Genomic DNA, 11,489 nt, shown 5'->3' with positions numbered 1-11,489 from the left:
AACGCTTAAATTCGCGTTTAATGTAAACAGTAAACGCATCCATATTTCAATTATGGCAGAGCCTATGACAAAAAAAATAACACCTCCGGCCGTAGCATATTTAAATATGTGAACGAAGCGGCTTTTAGCCAATAAGCATGAAACATCTCACTTCGTTAAGATTCAGGCATATTGTTTTTAATTTTTTAAATTTATGTTCAATTAAATTACACAGTATTTCGTGTATGAAATAAGGTTCATAGCTGTCAAGAGGCCACACACACACACACAATCATCTAAATGTTTCTTGCACTATTTTGGAAACATTTCAGGAGTGATAATTACTACTGTTCAACGTATTCACATCATATGTTCAATGCAAATCTAACATTTCTCTCAAACATACACAAGACAATGATAGGCTACACCCAAAAACTTGCTGACATCTGATAAAAGGGAGAAGAACTAGCTGAAAAGCATCTTCAAATAAATACCCCAGGAGAAGGAGAGTCTTATTGGGAACCATAATAAATATTGTACAGCGGCAATAAAATGACAGAAACTGGCACCGAAAAGGCAAGATGGTGAAAGCGTGCAAAGAGAAATACTGTGTGACAGGAGAAATGAGAATTAAAACCATTTAAATAACACATGATTCAATCTGGTTCATAGAGATAAACAATGATGGTAAACCAGGTGTCAGGTGGGAATCAGGTGGCTGAGCGGTTAGGGAAGCGGGCTAGTAATCTGAAGGTTGCCAGTTCGATTCCCGGCCGTGCCAAATGTCGTTGTGTCCTTGGGCAAGGCACTTCACCCTACTTGCCTCGGGGGAGAATGTCCCTGTACTTACTGTAAGTCTAAATGTAAATGTAATGTAAAAAATCAGAAAAACCCATGACTGTGGAAATTCAAGAAGCAGTTGTGGTTGCGAGAGATACAGAGAAACACACAACACTTGAGGCACCGCACCCGAGATGTTCGCTCACAGCCTCCGAAGCGACACCTGCTCTCTTCTCCCTCCCCAACCTGCTCGGGCCAGTGGCCCGAGCCGTCGTACCGCGTGGCTGCATCTGGCAGAGGCCCTACCTGCATCAGACCAGGATTTGGAAGCACACCTTGGGTATGCACTGTCTGAGCTGGTGGTTGTGGAGGAATAGAGTCCTGGGTGTCTGAGCCACTGGAGAGGATGAGGGCCTTGGAAACCTCCAACCTGAATGCCATGAGGTTCAAAGGCTCCGGCTCCGGCCCAGGACGGCGGTCCTGCCGGTAATGCAGCCATGAGTTGACCAGAGCCACATCTGTAAGGTACCAAAGGATTACCTGGGGCCAGCAGGATGCGGCCGATGCTGACTGCGGGGTGCGGTAAAGTTCTCTCAAGTCTCTGTTAAGACGGGCAGCCTTTTCAGCTTTTTCAAAATTGTCGACCAAAGATGCCATATATGGCTGCCCCTTACCTACGGTGGACAGGATGAAGCCATGATGGGATCTGCGGAGCATCAATTTCCCATCTGAACTGACAAACTCATCCCCAATCTGCCCCCGAGCTCCACCCACTTTGCCTGCACTATGAACACCTGACTCAAGGAGGCGCTCTAGCATTGCTGGGGTTGAGAGCTCTTGCTTACAGAGATACACCATCCCATCTCTGGGAACCATTTTCTCAACCGTGCCCTCTTTGTCAGACAGATCCAAACTGAGATCCAAATGTAGGATCATACCAGAGGATCCTAGTAAGACAGTGCTGTTCAGGGAGGGCTGGTTGTCATTGTGGTTGACTGCCCTAGCTGTCAAAGGAATGGTATATTGGTCAATTCCATGGTCCCCCTCTCGCCTAAGCATCTCACATCCTGCCTGGATGCGGTTCAGTATGGGTCGGACCCTCCAAAGGGGATCCATTTTCATTGCACAGCAGTTTTGCTGATCTGCAGACCTTTGTACATTTCTAGAAGTGATTGAGTTTCTACATGTCGTAAACTTAGCACTTTGGTCATGCATTTGACTTTGACTGGTATGACTTTGGCCACTCATGTCTGATCCAGTTGTAACTGGGCCAGCGATGAGATGAGTTGGAGTGTCTTGGGCTCTGTCCTCATCACATCCCGTGTCCCTAGGCATGTCAGTGTTACTATTGTTACCAGCTCGGCTTGCACCTCTGTCATGTCTTACGTCCCTAACGTTGTCAATGGGTGGAGATGCTAGCTTTAGCTTGCAGGAAATCTGTGAAAACCGGGAGGCCGACATGGCCTCAGCAATCAGTGGAACCTTGGTGAAATCCTGCCAGTAGAGCTTCAGACTGGGAAACTGAAAGAAACGAGTTAATTAGGTAGTTTAGTGTACAAAATAAACAATTATTTCATTTCCTCCCATTGGTCTTGTTCATTGTAGTGATTGATAAAATGCATGACGTGACTCAGTGGGCACTAACCTTTAACGTTCCCATTGCAATGTGGATACCAACAAACTGACAGACTTCTTTGGCTGTGACTGGGTTTGTCAGTTTGGACATTTTATTTGTACAGTTGGCAATATCTGCCCAGGTATCCCAGCCGAGATACCTGAGGAAGTAATCAATGGGCTTTCCACAGCTATATCTTTCTCCATCTCTTTGTGCATAGGATGATCCAGTTGTGGGTCTGGAATGAGCCTGAGGCTCACAGGTTGACATGCTAAAAGAAAACCAGACATGGACTATATGACACAAGGCAGGAAGATGATCAAAGTATAATAGAAGTTACTTGAAAGCCTGACTTAAATATATTACGATGTGATGTGCAGTCCAAGTGCAGAGGAAAATTGGACAAAACATAACCATCAATGTATACATTATTTTCATAAAGACTATGCATTGTATAACAAATATCTATGAAATAAAAATCCAATACTTGATTGTTGTTGTTTCATTTGGATGATGTTGTCCATGTTGATTTTGGAAACCCGCCATAAGCAGGGCTTCTGAGTCAGGTTGTGGATCAGATAATTCCATATCAACAGAATCTTCATCATCAGAACTATTCAGGAGAAATTCTAGAAGCTCAGAAGTGTCCTGCTGTTCAAAGTCGAGTTCACCTGGAAAAAAGAGAATGTCTGAGGACAAGTACAACGGACATAACAAAGTTATGTTGCCCATGTGGTTTTAGTCAAGTGAATGTTGAAAACACACATCCTGCAAATTATACTCATCAGACATTTGAGTCACTGTAAAACATCAGAACGTACCCTCTGCTGTGTCGACCCCTTCTCCTATCGCTCTGGTCCCCTCGTGCTCTTCTGCCGAGCTTCTGTCATCTGTCAGTCAAAAGTTAAAAAATAGTTTTCAGTTAGGCTCTTAACGCTAGCACTTAGAAATGTTTATCACAGGTAGGAGGGAAACAATGCTTACACAGTCTACCAAAGGTTGGCATGGCCTGGTGTTCTACAAACTGGTCTCCCTGCTCCACTGAGGAGGAGACCCCAGTGTGACTCTGAGAAGGCTCCAGAAGAACTTCTCTCTCCTCCTGCTTCACTGGGTAGAAGATGCACTGCCTGACACTGGAGTCAACAGAAGAGGCTTCGATCCGCTCACCCATGTCTGGCTCTGTAAAACCACAGCACACAGTACACATAAGACATCAGTACTGAGTACTTCAGTAAGAGATTGGGCCTTTCTGTTTCAAAACGTTCCTCTTGTACTTACGTAAACCTGGGCCGTTGTGAATCTCCACCTGCTCCACACTCCATCTGATCTGCTTCTGCCCCACTGCGTCCAGAGGATCATTCTGTGAAACGGTCATCTCCTGCTTCACCAGAACAGACTTAATACCTTGTTGGTGCTGTGGCTCTGAATGTGGTTTAGTCCGAAAGCTGTGCAATATAGAAGGTGAATCAGAGCGCTGCTCCTCGTCTTCCCCCTCTCTCCGTCTCGAGGTAAGGAACCTCTCCAGTATGATGCCTGGAGACTGGACGGTGTTTCTGTCCTGCTCCCCCTCTCCTATTCCCAAACCTTCCTCTGACTTCAGCACTTCCTCCACACTGGTGGTGACCGACTCCAGCTCAAAAACGACCTGCTCCTCCGGTGACTCCTCCAGGACAGAGGGCACGCTTGGTGCAGATGCAGCAGGAACAATCTCTCTGTGGGGATCCGGCCTAGAATCGATCTCTGGCTCAACACTTGAAGCTGCCACACGACAAGGTTGCGGAGCACCAATTTGTACTTCATCTTTCATCTCTGAATCGACAGGGAGCGAGGGCTGCTCACAGACAACTTGGCATTCATCTGTATCTTTGTCTGAACGTACCCGTCTCTGGCTGTCTCCGTCTAAACGTCCCCTTGGGGTTCTCCTTCCACGTCCGGATCCTCTCCTTCTGCGCCTCGCCACATTCTTTGGAGCAACTCCCTTCTTCTCCTCTTCTTTTCTTTGGACTAGTATCTCCTCCTCCTCTTGTTTGATCTCGGGATGCTCTGTGGAGCTGGAGGACGACTGTGTGCTTGGCCTCGTTTCGGCTGCCTTAACGTTTTCATTCAGATCCTCATGTGCAAGGGGTTCAAGGGTGTTCTCTACTTCGCTTTGACTCAATCTTTTTACAGTCTGACCTGTGGCACTCTTTTGAGACAAGCTCTGGCCTTCTCTTTCGTTTTGTTCCCCTACAGTGACTAAATCCACTTCCAAAAGTAACTCCTCCTTAATGTCATCCTCTACTGGAGCTTGGTGTTCAGAAGTATAATCTGGAGTTAGGGAAATCTTACGGCTCTCCTGCACATGGCTCTGACTCTCTGGGACATCCTCCCCTGCCACATGCCCGCCAGACTCGGCGTGGAGAGAGGTGTCGAGAGTTTCTATGGACGTGAGGTGTGGAGGGAACTGGCCCGACAAGAGGGGTTTTGCCTGGTCAGATATGACAGGACCCGGGGAGACAATCGGTGGAGGAGAGTGAGATGGAGTAGAGTGCTCTGGAGGATCGCCATGGCCCTGAAGGCTCCTGTCTTCACATCCGTCACCTTCGGCAGGAGCCAAAGCCAGTGAGGGGGAGGGGTTCAGGGCTGGGAAAGAAAGTCCTCGCCCTTCTTTGTCACTTGAGGCCGTCTCTCCCACTTCTGCTTCCATGTCCCAGTCTGAAGCAACGTGCATGCCAAATGGGTTTGGATGCACTGGAATTTCAACCGATTTTGTACTCACGTTTGGAGCCTTGCCTAGGTTGGGACCCGTAACGCCCTCAAAGATGTTGCCGTTGGTGTAAGTCAGCTCGGGGCTTTCAACAGCATGCATGGCTGCCTTGTGTCCCTGGAGGGAGGAGACCTCATTGAAATTTGCCCCGCAGTCGTTACACTCAAGGGCTCGGCCGGAATGAGACGAGGAGATGACTCCCTCGGTCTCCACCTTGGAGGTGCCACTGCGCTTTCTGGGAGCTCTCTTTGGCTTGGTGGGTTGTGAGTCAGAGGACACGGTGGTGAAGAGAGACGTCAACAGAGAAAGTCCTTTCTGGTTTTTCTTGGGCCTCCCCACTTTTTTCTGCATCCCAACACTTAGCATGTTAAGGGGTTTCCCACCTGGCCCGTTCCTCCTCTGTCTGAGTGTGTTGCCTTTACTTGGAGAGGATTGGGACTGAGGCTCCGGAGGTTCATCTGAGGCCTGCGTGGCATCTAATTTGTAAACTTTTAACTGGGGTTGTTTATGGCCTTTAAGTAAAAGTAAGGACTGTTGTGCTAATTTTGGGTCTGGTATATCTAATGAGAGAAGGCTTGTCTTTTCCAGGTCAGCCTCTTCTAGCTTTCTCTTTTTCTCCTTCCTGGGCTGTTTGCCATCCTTCGTTTTCTTAAGCTGGCCTTCCTGTAGATGTGTCTGTGTGTTTTTGTTTGGTGGCTTTGGCGTGATGATGGTGTCTTGCTCAGTTGACTGCTCTGAACCCTCTTGAATTTCATCTTTATTCCTTTTCATTTTCTTTTTCTTAGATGTTACTTGCATTTGTTGCACTTGCAAATTATTGACCGTATTGGTGCATTCAATTTCAGATTTGGATCCCATCTTCCTTTGTTTGTCATTTTTTTCTTTCACCGCCTTTTGTTTTGAAGGCACTTTTTTGCCTTCATTTGTTGGCGTTGAGACAAACATTTCATTTTGGTGTTGTGTCTGCTGTTCTCTCTGAATCAGCTTGACCGGCCTGGAAGGTTTTGGCTTCTTGGATTTTCTCTTTTTCTCTTTTTTCTCTTTAGGGCCAAACTTTACAACTAATCTACCTTTTTTTGTTTTTCGCCGTTTGACAGGTTTTTCAAAATTCTGCATTGCCTCCAAACTAAGCTGCAACGTAGCCTGTTTTCTTTTCCGTACTTTTACAAATTCTTGAACTGACATATTTATTGGCAGTTGTGAAACCGTTTTAAGCTGTTTTGTCTCTGGTGGAGGAAGAGATGTCTGTGACACATTAAGTTTTACGCTGTTTACTTCAGGATGAAATCCCTGTTCCCCTGCATCATCAGGCATGCCAAGGCCCTTCTCCCTCTCTCCACCTTCCAATGAATGTTTCTCAGTGGAGTCCTGTACAACTTCGTCCACCTTCTGCTTAGCCGAGTCAGTTTGTAGAGTGGAAATTACTTTAACTCCACTATCTGCTTCTGTATGTGAGGTTTCCCCTTGTCCCTGATTACTTTCATGTTCTGAAGTTTGAGTAAATGTGACTGTCTGTACTAAAGAGGAAGTTGTCAGCTCTAACTCAACCGTTGGGGTGAGAGTTGGGACAGGCATAATTTCACACTGACCTATTAGAGATTGACCAGAGGTCTGCTCCAGTTCAGTGATTGGCACCAGAGAGGATTCAGACATTAGCCCCTCCTGTACGGTTGGAGGCGGTTCCATATCCAGAGTCGGTACCAATGGCGTGAGTTCCAATACAACTGTTTGCTCTTGGACTTGTTCCAGTTCAACCCCCTCACTCTTAGAGACGTTACGATCCACAGAATGACCTTCTGCTGTCTGTCCAGTCTCTGACGGTTCAAGAAGCTGCTCAGGCCTCATCTCCCCTCTGTGTGTTAGCACCTCCTCAGCCTCGACTATTGTTGGCCCTGCATTTTCCACCGGGACAGCGTATTCATCCGCCTGTGTGAGTGAAAGTGACGGGTGCTCCATTTGTTCGTCTAGTACGACTGTCTGTATCGTATTCATTGTCTCTGTCCCCTCACAAGGCATGACCGTCAATCCCAGTTCTAATGACCCAGTCTCTTTCAACTCCACTAGCTCCAACTGTGGAGGAGATAGATGTAGCTGAAATGGTTCTCCGATGCACTGGAACCGCTGCAGGTCCAGAGGCTGGGCGTGAGGTGGTACCTGCCCCAGTACGACCACCTGGTTGACTCTCTGTACGTTTCCCAAAGACTCGATGAGTTTGCGGATTTGTTCAGTGTCTATGTTGTCTACTTGTTGAAGGGGTCCAAGGGGTTCCAAGTGTGGGAAGAACATGGGGGCCGGGGTAATAATAGGCATTCCCAGTTTCACCTGTTGTCCAGCTAATGGCTCTGTCGGATGCTTGCGTTTCATGTGGTGCATTCGTGTTTTGTCGCTCTTAAAGGTGGCCTTGCATGTTGAGCAGGGGTATTTCACTGCAGACAAACCTAAGGTGACAAAATATAAGAAGTTAATTATTATAGTACAACATATAGCATGGACATTCAAAACACACTGCAAACTTATAAATGATAAGACTGATTTTCAATTATTCAAAGAAAGGCATTTACAAATAATGACTAAGGTATTACATTGTTGTGATTAGATAACATGGCAAAGCGTTCCATCTAATCTATCTCTCCCTGTTTTATCTGTTAATACACCACAGATGAAACTGGCCCTTCTAAATGTTAGATCACTAAATAACAAAACATTTCTAGTTAATGATCTGTCAAACTAAATAATTTAGACTGCATCTGTCTAACAGAAACCTGGCTAAACAATGACACGGCAACAGCAACATTGATAGAAGCGTGTCCGTCTGATTACAGCTTTCACCAAGTTTCTAGGAAATCAAAAAGAGGTGGAGCAGGTATTTTCTCATCTAAACTGTTGTTCAAAATCACTGAGCTAGGTTAATTTACATCAACTGAATATCTTGCTATAGGGTTAGGGTTGCCTCTTGATCAAATAAATTGAACTGAAATTGAAATAGAGCTCAAAACCGAATCAATACTTTTTGTTATTATATATCGGTCACCCAAGCACTCGCCAATATTCATACAAGAATTCTCTAAACTATTATCAGTATGTGTCACCAGATATGACAAAGTAGTTCTAAACAGAGACTTAAATATCCAAGTAAATAAAAAAGCTGACCCAAGAGCTATTGAGCTTTTAAATCTCTGACAGTTTCGATCTAACTCAACACATAACAGATCCGACACACCGGCACGGGAACACACTAGATCTAGTAATAACAACTGGACTAAACATCAATAAGATTTCAATAACTGATTTAACCCTCTCAGACCATCATTGTATACTTTTTGATGTGGAAATCATCTTAACAAAAACACAAAATAGTTCTTCTTAGTCCATAGAAAACATCTAGACGATGGAGTTATGATGACAGAGAAAAAAACAATCAACAGTAAAATATTTCAGAGTACAAGAATTTAAAAACGTTACAACTAACCAACAAGAGCAACAAGTCTCTCAATACGAGTCATTGTGATCCTGGAGTCAATGATGCACTATTATCTGTGTTAGACTCTGTTGCACCACTGAAAACCAAAAACAAGTCTACAAGCAGAACCTTCCCATGGCTGAGAAATAAAAATGTTAGTGAAACGAAAATAAAATGCCGCGCAGCAGAGAGAAAATTGAGTAAACCAATCACTATCCATTACAATATCTATAAAGATGCACCAACCACCTATAACAAAACCATCCATCTAGCAAGGAAAGAATATTTTTCCAACATTAGTACAGAAAATGCCAGTTCTTTTCTCCACCATTGACCAGCTGCTAAACACTGTTCCTGCCCCCCTCTATCCTCAGCAGTTAAATGTGAAGAGCTTGCTCTGTTCTCCAAGAACAAAATAACTTTGATCAGAGCTAGTATCATTACTAGTGGAGGTGAAACTCACATCAGTAGATCCTGCAACATAACCATGAGCACATTTACCTGTATCACACAAAGCAAACTTTCCAAAATCGTCAGCGAATGTAACTCCACAACCTCAGGTATTGATCCTATACCCACAACATTCTTTAAGCGAGTGTTTGAGTGTCTCAGATCCGGTGCTAGAGATTATAAACACATCCCTTAGAACTGGCATTTTCCCAGATGCCTTCAAAACAGCTGTTGTAAAGCCCCTATTAAAGAAACTCAAATTGGATAACAGTATACTTGTAAATTACAGACCAATATCAAATCTTCCATTTATTAGTAAAGTATTATTAGTAAAGTAAGGCTTGAGCAACATAGGTTCTGGACTGCTCTACAAAAGGTCTGCGATTGTGTGTTTTGGATTTGGATCAAAAGGCTTGAGCAACATAGGTTCTGGACTGCTCTGCAAAAAGTCCTGTGTTCAGAAAGGTTTTAATACTTATTATATTGTTTTTATTGATTTTATGTAAAGCACTTTGAGCTGCAATTATTGTATGAAATGTGCTATATAAATAAAGTCTTATTATTATTATATTATCAACACTCCTCACCATTTTTCTTCTGCAGTGCCTTCGCAGAGGAAGTCTGGATTTCCTCGTTTCCTTCCGATCCTTTCACCGAGTGTGTCTGCTGGTGTTTCTGGAGAGCCTTGGGCATGCTAAAACGCTTGCCACACTCCTTGCACACATATGGCCTCTCCCCCGTGTGTGTGCGGCTGTGATATTTCAGCAGGGTCAGAGTCTTGCAGGGCTTTCCGCAGACTGAGCAGGTGTAGCCATGCTGACCTATGTGGACTTTCTTATGAAGGGTGAGCTCTGAGGATCTGGAGAAGGCGTCGCCACAGATGGGACACTTGAACGGCTGCTTCTCGGTGTGGGCCCGCTGGTGGGTCATAAGATCAGTGGAGTTGGTGAAGTGACGGTCACAGACGTAGCAGGCGAACAGGGCATCCCCCAGTATGCACTGCTCGTACTGCGCTGGGTGGCTCAGTTTGAGGTGGCGCTCCCTGCTCTTGTGATCGCTGAAGATGATGTGGCACTCCAGGCACTCCAAGGAGAGCTGGGAAGCTGAATGAGGAAGAGGTGGATGAGTTACAAGGACATCACATCAAGGCATCTGTGTGACACTGTCAAGTTTGTTACTAAGGTACAAGTTCAGGGCTTTCACAGGAATCAGAAAAACAATCCTTACACGTTAGAGGCATCACCACAGACTTAGACATGTCCATCTTCAGAGGCTCCAGTCTGTCCTTCTTGGGAGGGATAAAAAGTTTGCGAGGCACTATGTTACACACTTTCACCTCCTCTACATCCATAGAAGAATCGAGAGCCCCCTCCTCACGATCATTAGACTCTATAGAGACATCTGACAGATCAGAAACCATCTTAGTGGGACAAGTCAACTCTGGTGCGCTCTCCAAATCTACCTCCCTGGTGGTAGATAAAAGCTCCAGCATTGGTTGAGGGTCTATAGATCGGGCCCCTGTCTCACTGTCTACTGGTTGAGGGTCTATAGATCGGGCCCCTGTCTCACTGTCTGCTGGTTGAGGGTCTATAGATCGGGCCCCTGTCTCACTGTCTACTGGTTGAGGGTCTATAGATTGGGCTTCTGTCTCGCTCTCCATTGGCCATGTTGCTGTATCACTCTTAGCTCGTTGTTCTAGCCTCTCCATGGTCCAGTTAATTCTCCCTGATTCCGTTACTTGACCTGGGTGTGGCAACCCTGCATGGAAACACAGAAAGTGAAACACTGTAAGCTACCAAATAAAACAGAATCTAATCTTTAAATGCTGAGAGGGTTTAATTAAATGTATGCATTAGGCTCGATAGTGAGCTTCATCCTCATGTGATCAATGCAATGACTTGCGATCACACGGTCGGCTCAAGAAGACGGCAGCAAGCATAACAGGACCTTTCCAAGCCTTGCAGGCGCCAATGTTAAATCTGTACCCAGCTGTCGCCAGTGAATGGATTTTGTATAACAAAAGACGAGGTGGACGATACAATTACTCGCCCATCATAAAAAAAACGCTAATGTATCACTATCAGAATGATTTTTCCATGCTATGATGAACCAGGAAATGAATGAATCCAGAATGAATGAATGAATCCAGTGGTAATAGCATAGACATATATACATGTCTATGGGTAATAGTGCTTTATTAGCTCTCTCGAAACAGCCAACAATTGATGATTATGATGCGTAGGTTGCACAACACCCGTAGGGCCAGTTTAAATGCAAATATTTTGTGGCCGGCCGTTTAGCCACTCGAATTATCATGCGTTTAACCTAAACCAGCAAGTTTAACAACATTACCTCTGTGGGATTCGTCAGTCCATCTACATATATTTACGTCGCTTCAATTTTGTCTTCTCGCACAAAGCCACCGAGGAGGCTGGCTAGACATGATGACGTAGGCCCCG

The 11,489-nt window shown here is 45.1% G+C and overlaps 1 protein-coding gene across 3 annotated transcripts; it reads right to left on the bottom strand.

The window, feature by feature from the left end:
• Nucleotides 1–36: 36 nt before the first annotated feature.
• LOC134024145 (uncharacterized) lies at nt 37–11,468 on the bottom strand. Of its 3 annotated transcripts, none has more exons than XM_062466610.1 (9): nt 11,383–11,468; nt 10,258–10,788; nt 9,618–10,133; nt 3,653–7,558; nt 3,359–3,553; nt 3,196–3,264; nt 2,862–3,063; nt 2,405–2,645; nt 37–2,280 (listed from the first exon to the last, which is right to left on the bottom strand). In XM_062466610.1, exons 2-9 carry the CDS (start codon nt 10,736–10,738, stop codon nt 862–864), a joined length of 7,029 nt encoding a protein of 2,342 aa, XP_062322594.1. In that variant the 5' UTR covers nt 10,739–10,788; nt 11,383–11,468; the 3' UTR covers nt 37–861. The 3 variants fall into 3 exon arrangements, with proteins under 3 accessions (XP_062322594.1, XP_062322596.1, XP_062322595.1); XM_062466612.1 differs by having other exon boundaries at nt 2,862–3,045; XM_062466611.1 differs by having other exon boundaries at nt 3,659–7,558.
• Nucleotides 11,469–11,489: the final 21 nt, after the last annotated feature.

Source organism: Osmerus eperlanus, chromosome 7, assembly GCF_963692335.1.
Source record: "Osmerus eperlanus chromosome 7, fOsmEpe2.1, whole genome shotgun sequence".
NCBI classification, from domain to species: domain Eukaryota; kingdom Metazoa; phylum Chordata; class Actinopteri; order Osmeriformes; family Osmeridae; genus Osmerus; species Osmerus eperlanus.
This window is presented reverse-complemented; position numbering and strand designations above follow the sequence as displayed.

Excerpts from the sequence above, each read along its gene's own strand:
- LOC134024145 (XM_062466610.1), bottom strand. The coding sequence starts at position 10,738 with ATGGAGAGGCTAGAACAACGAGCTAAGAGTGATACAGCAACATGGCCA. Across the intron at positions 3,554-3,652 it reads TCACAACGGCCCAGGTTTAC|AGCCAGACATGGGTGAGCGG; the intron begins GTAAGTACAAGA and ends GTGGTTTTACAG. Across the intron at positions 2,646-2,861 it reads AATGAAACAACAACAATCAA|CATGTCAACCTGTGAGCCTC; the intron begins GTATTGGATTTT and ends GTTTTCTTTTAG.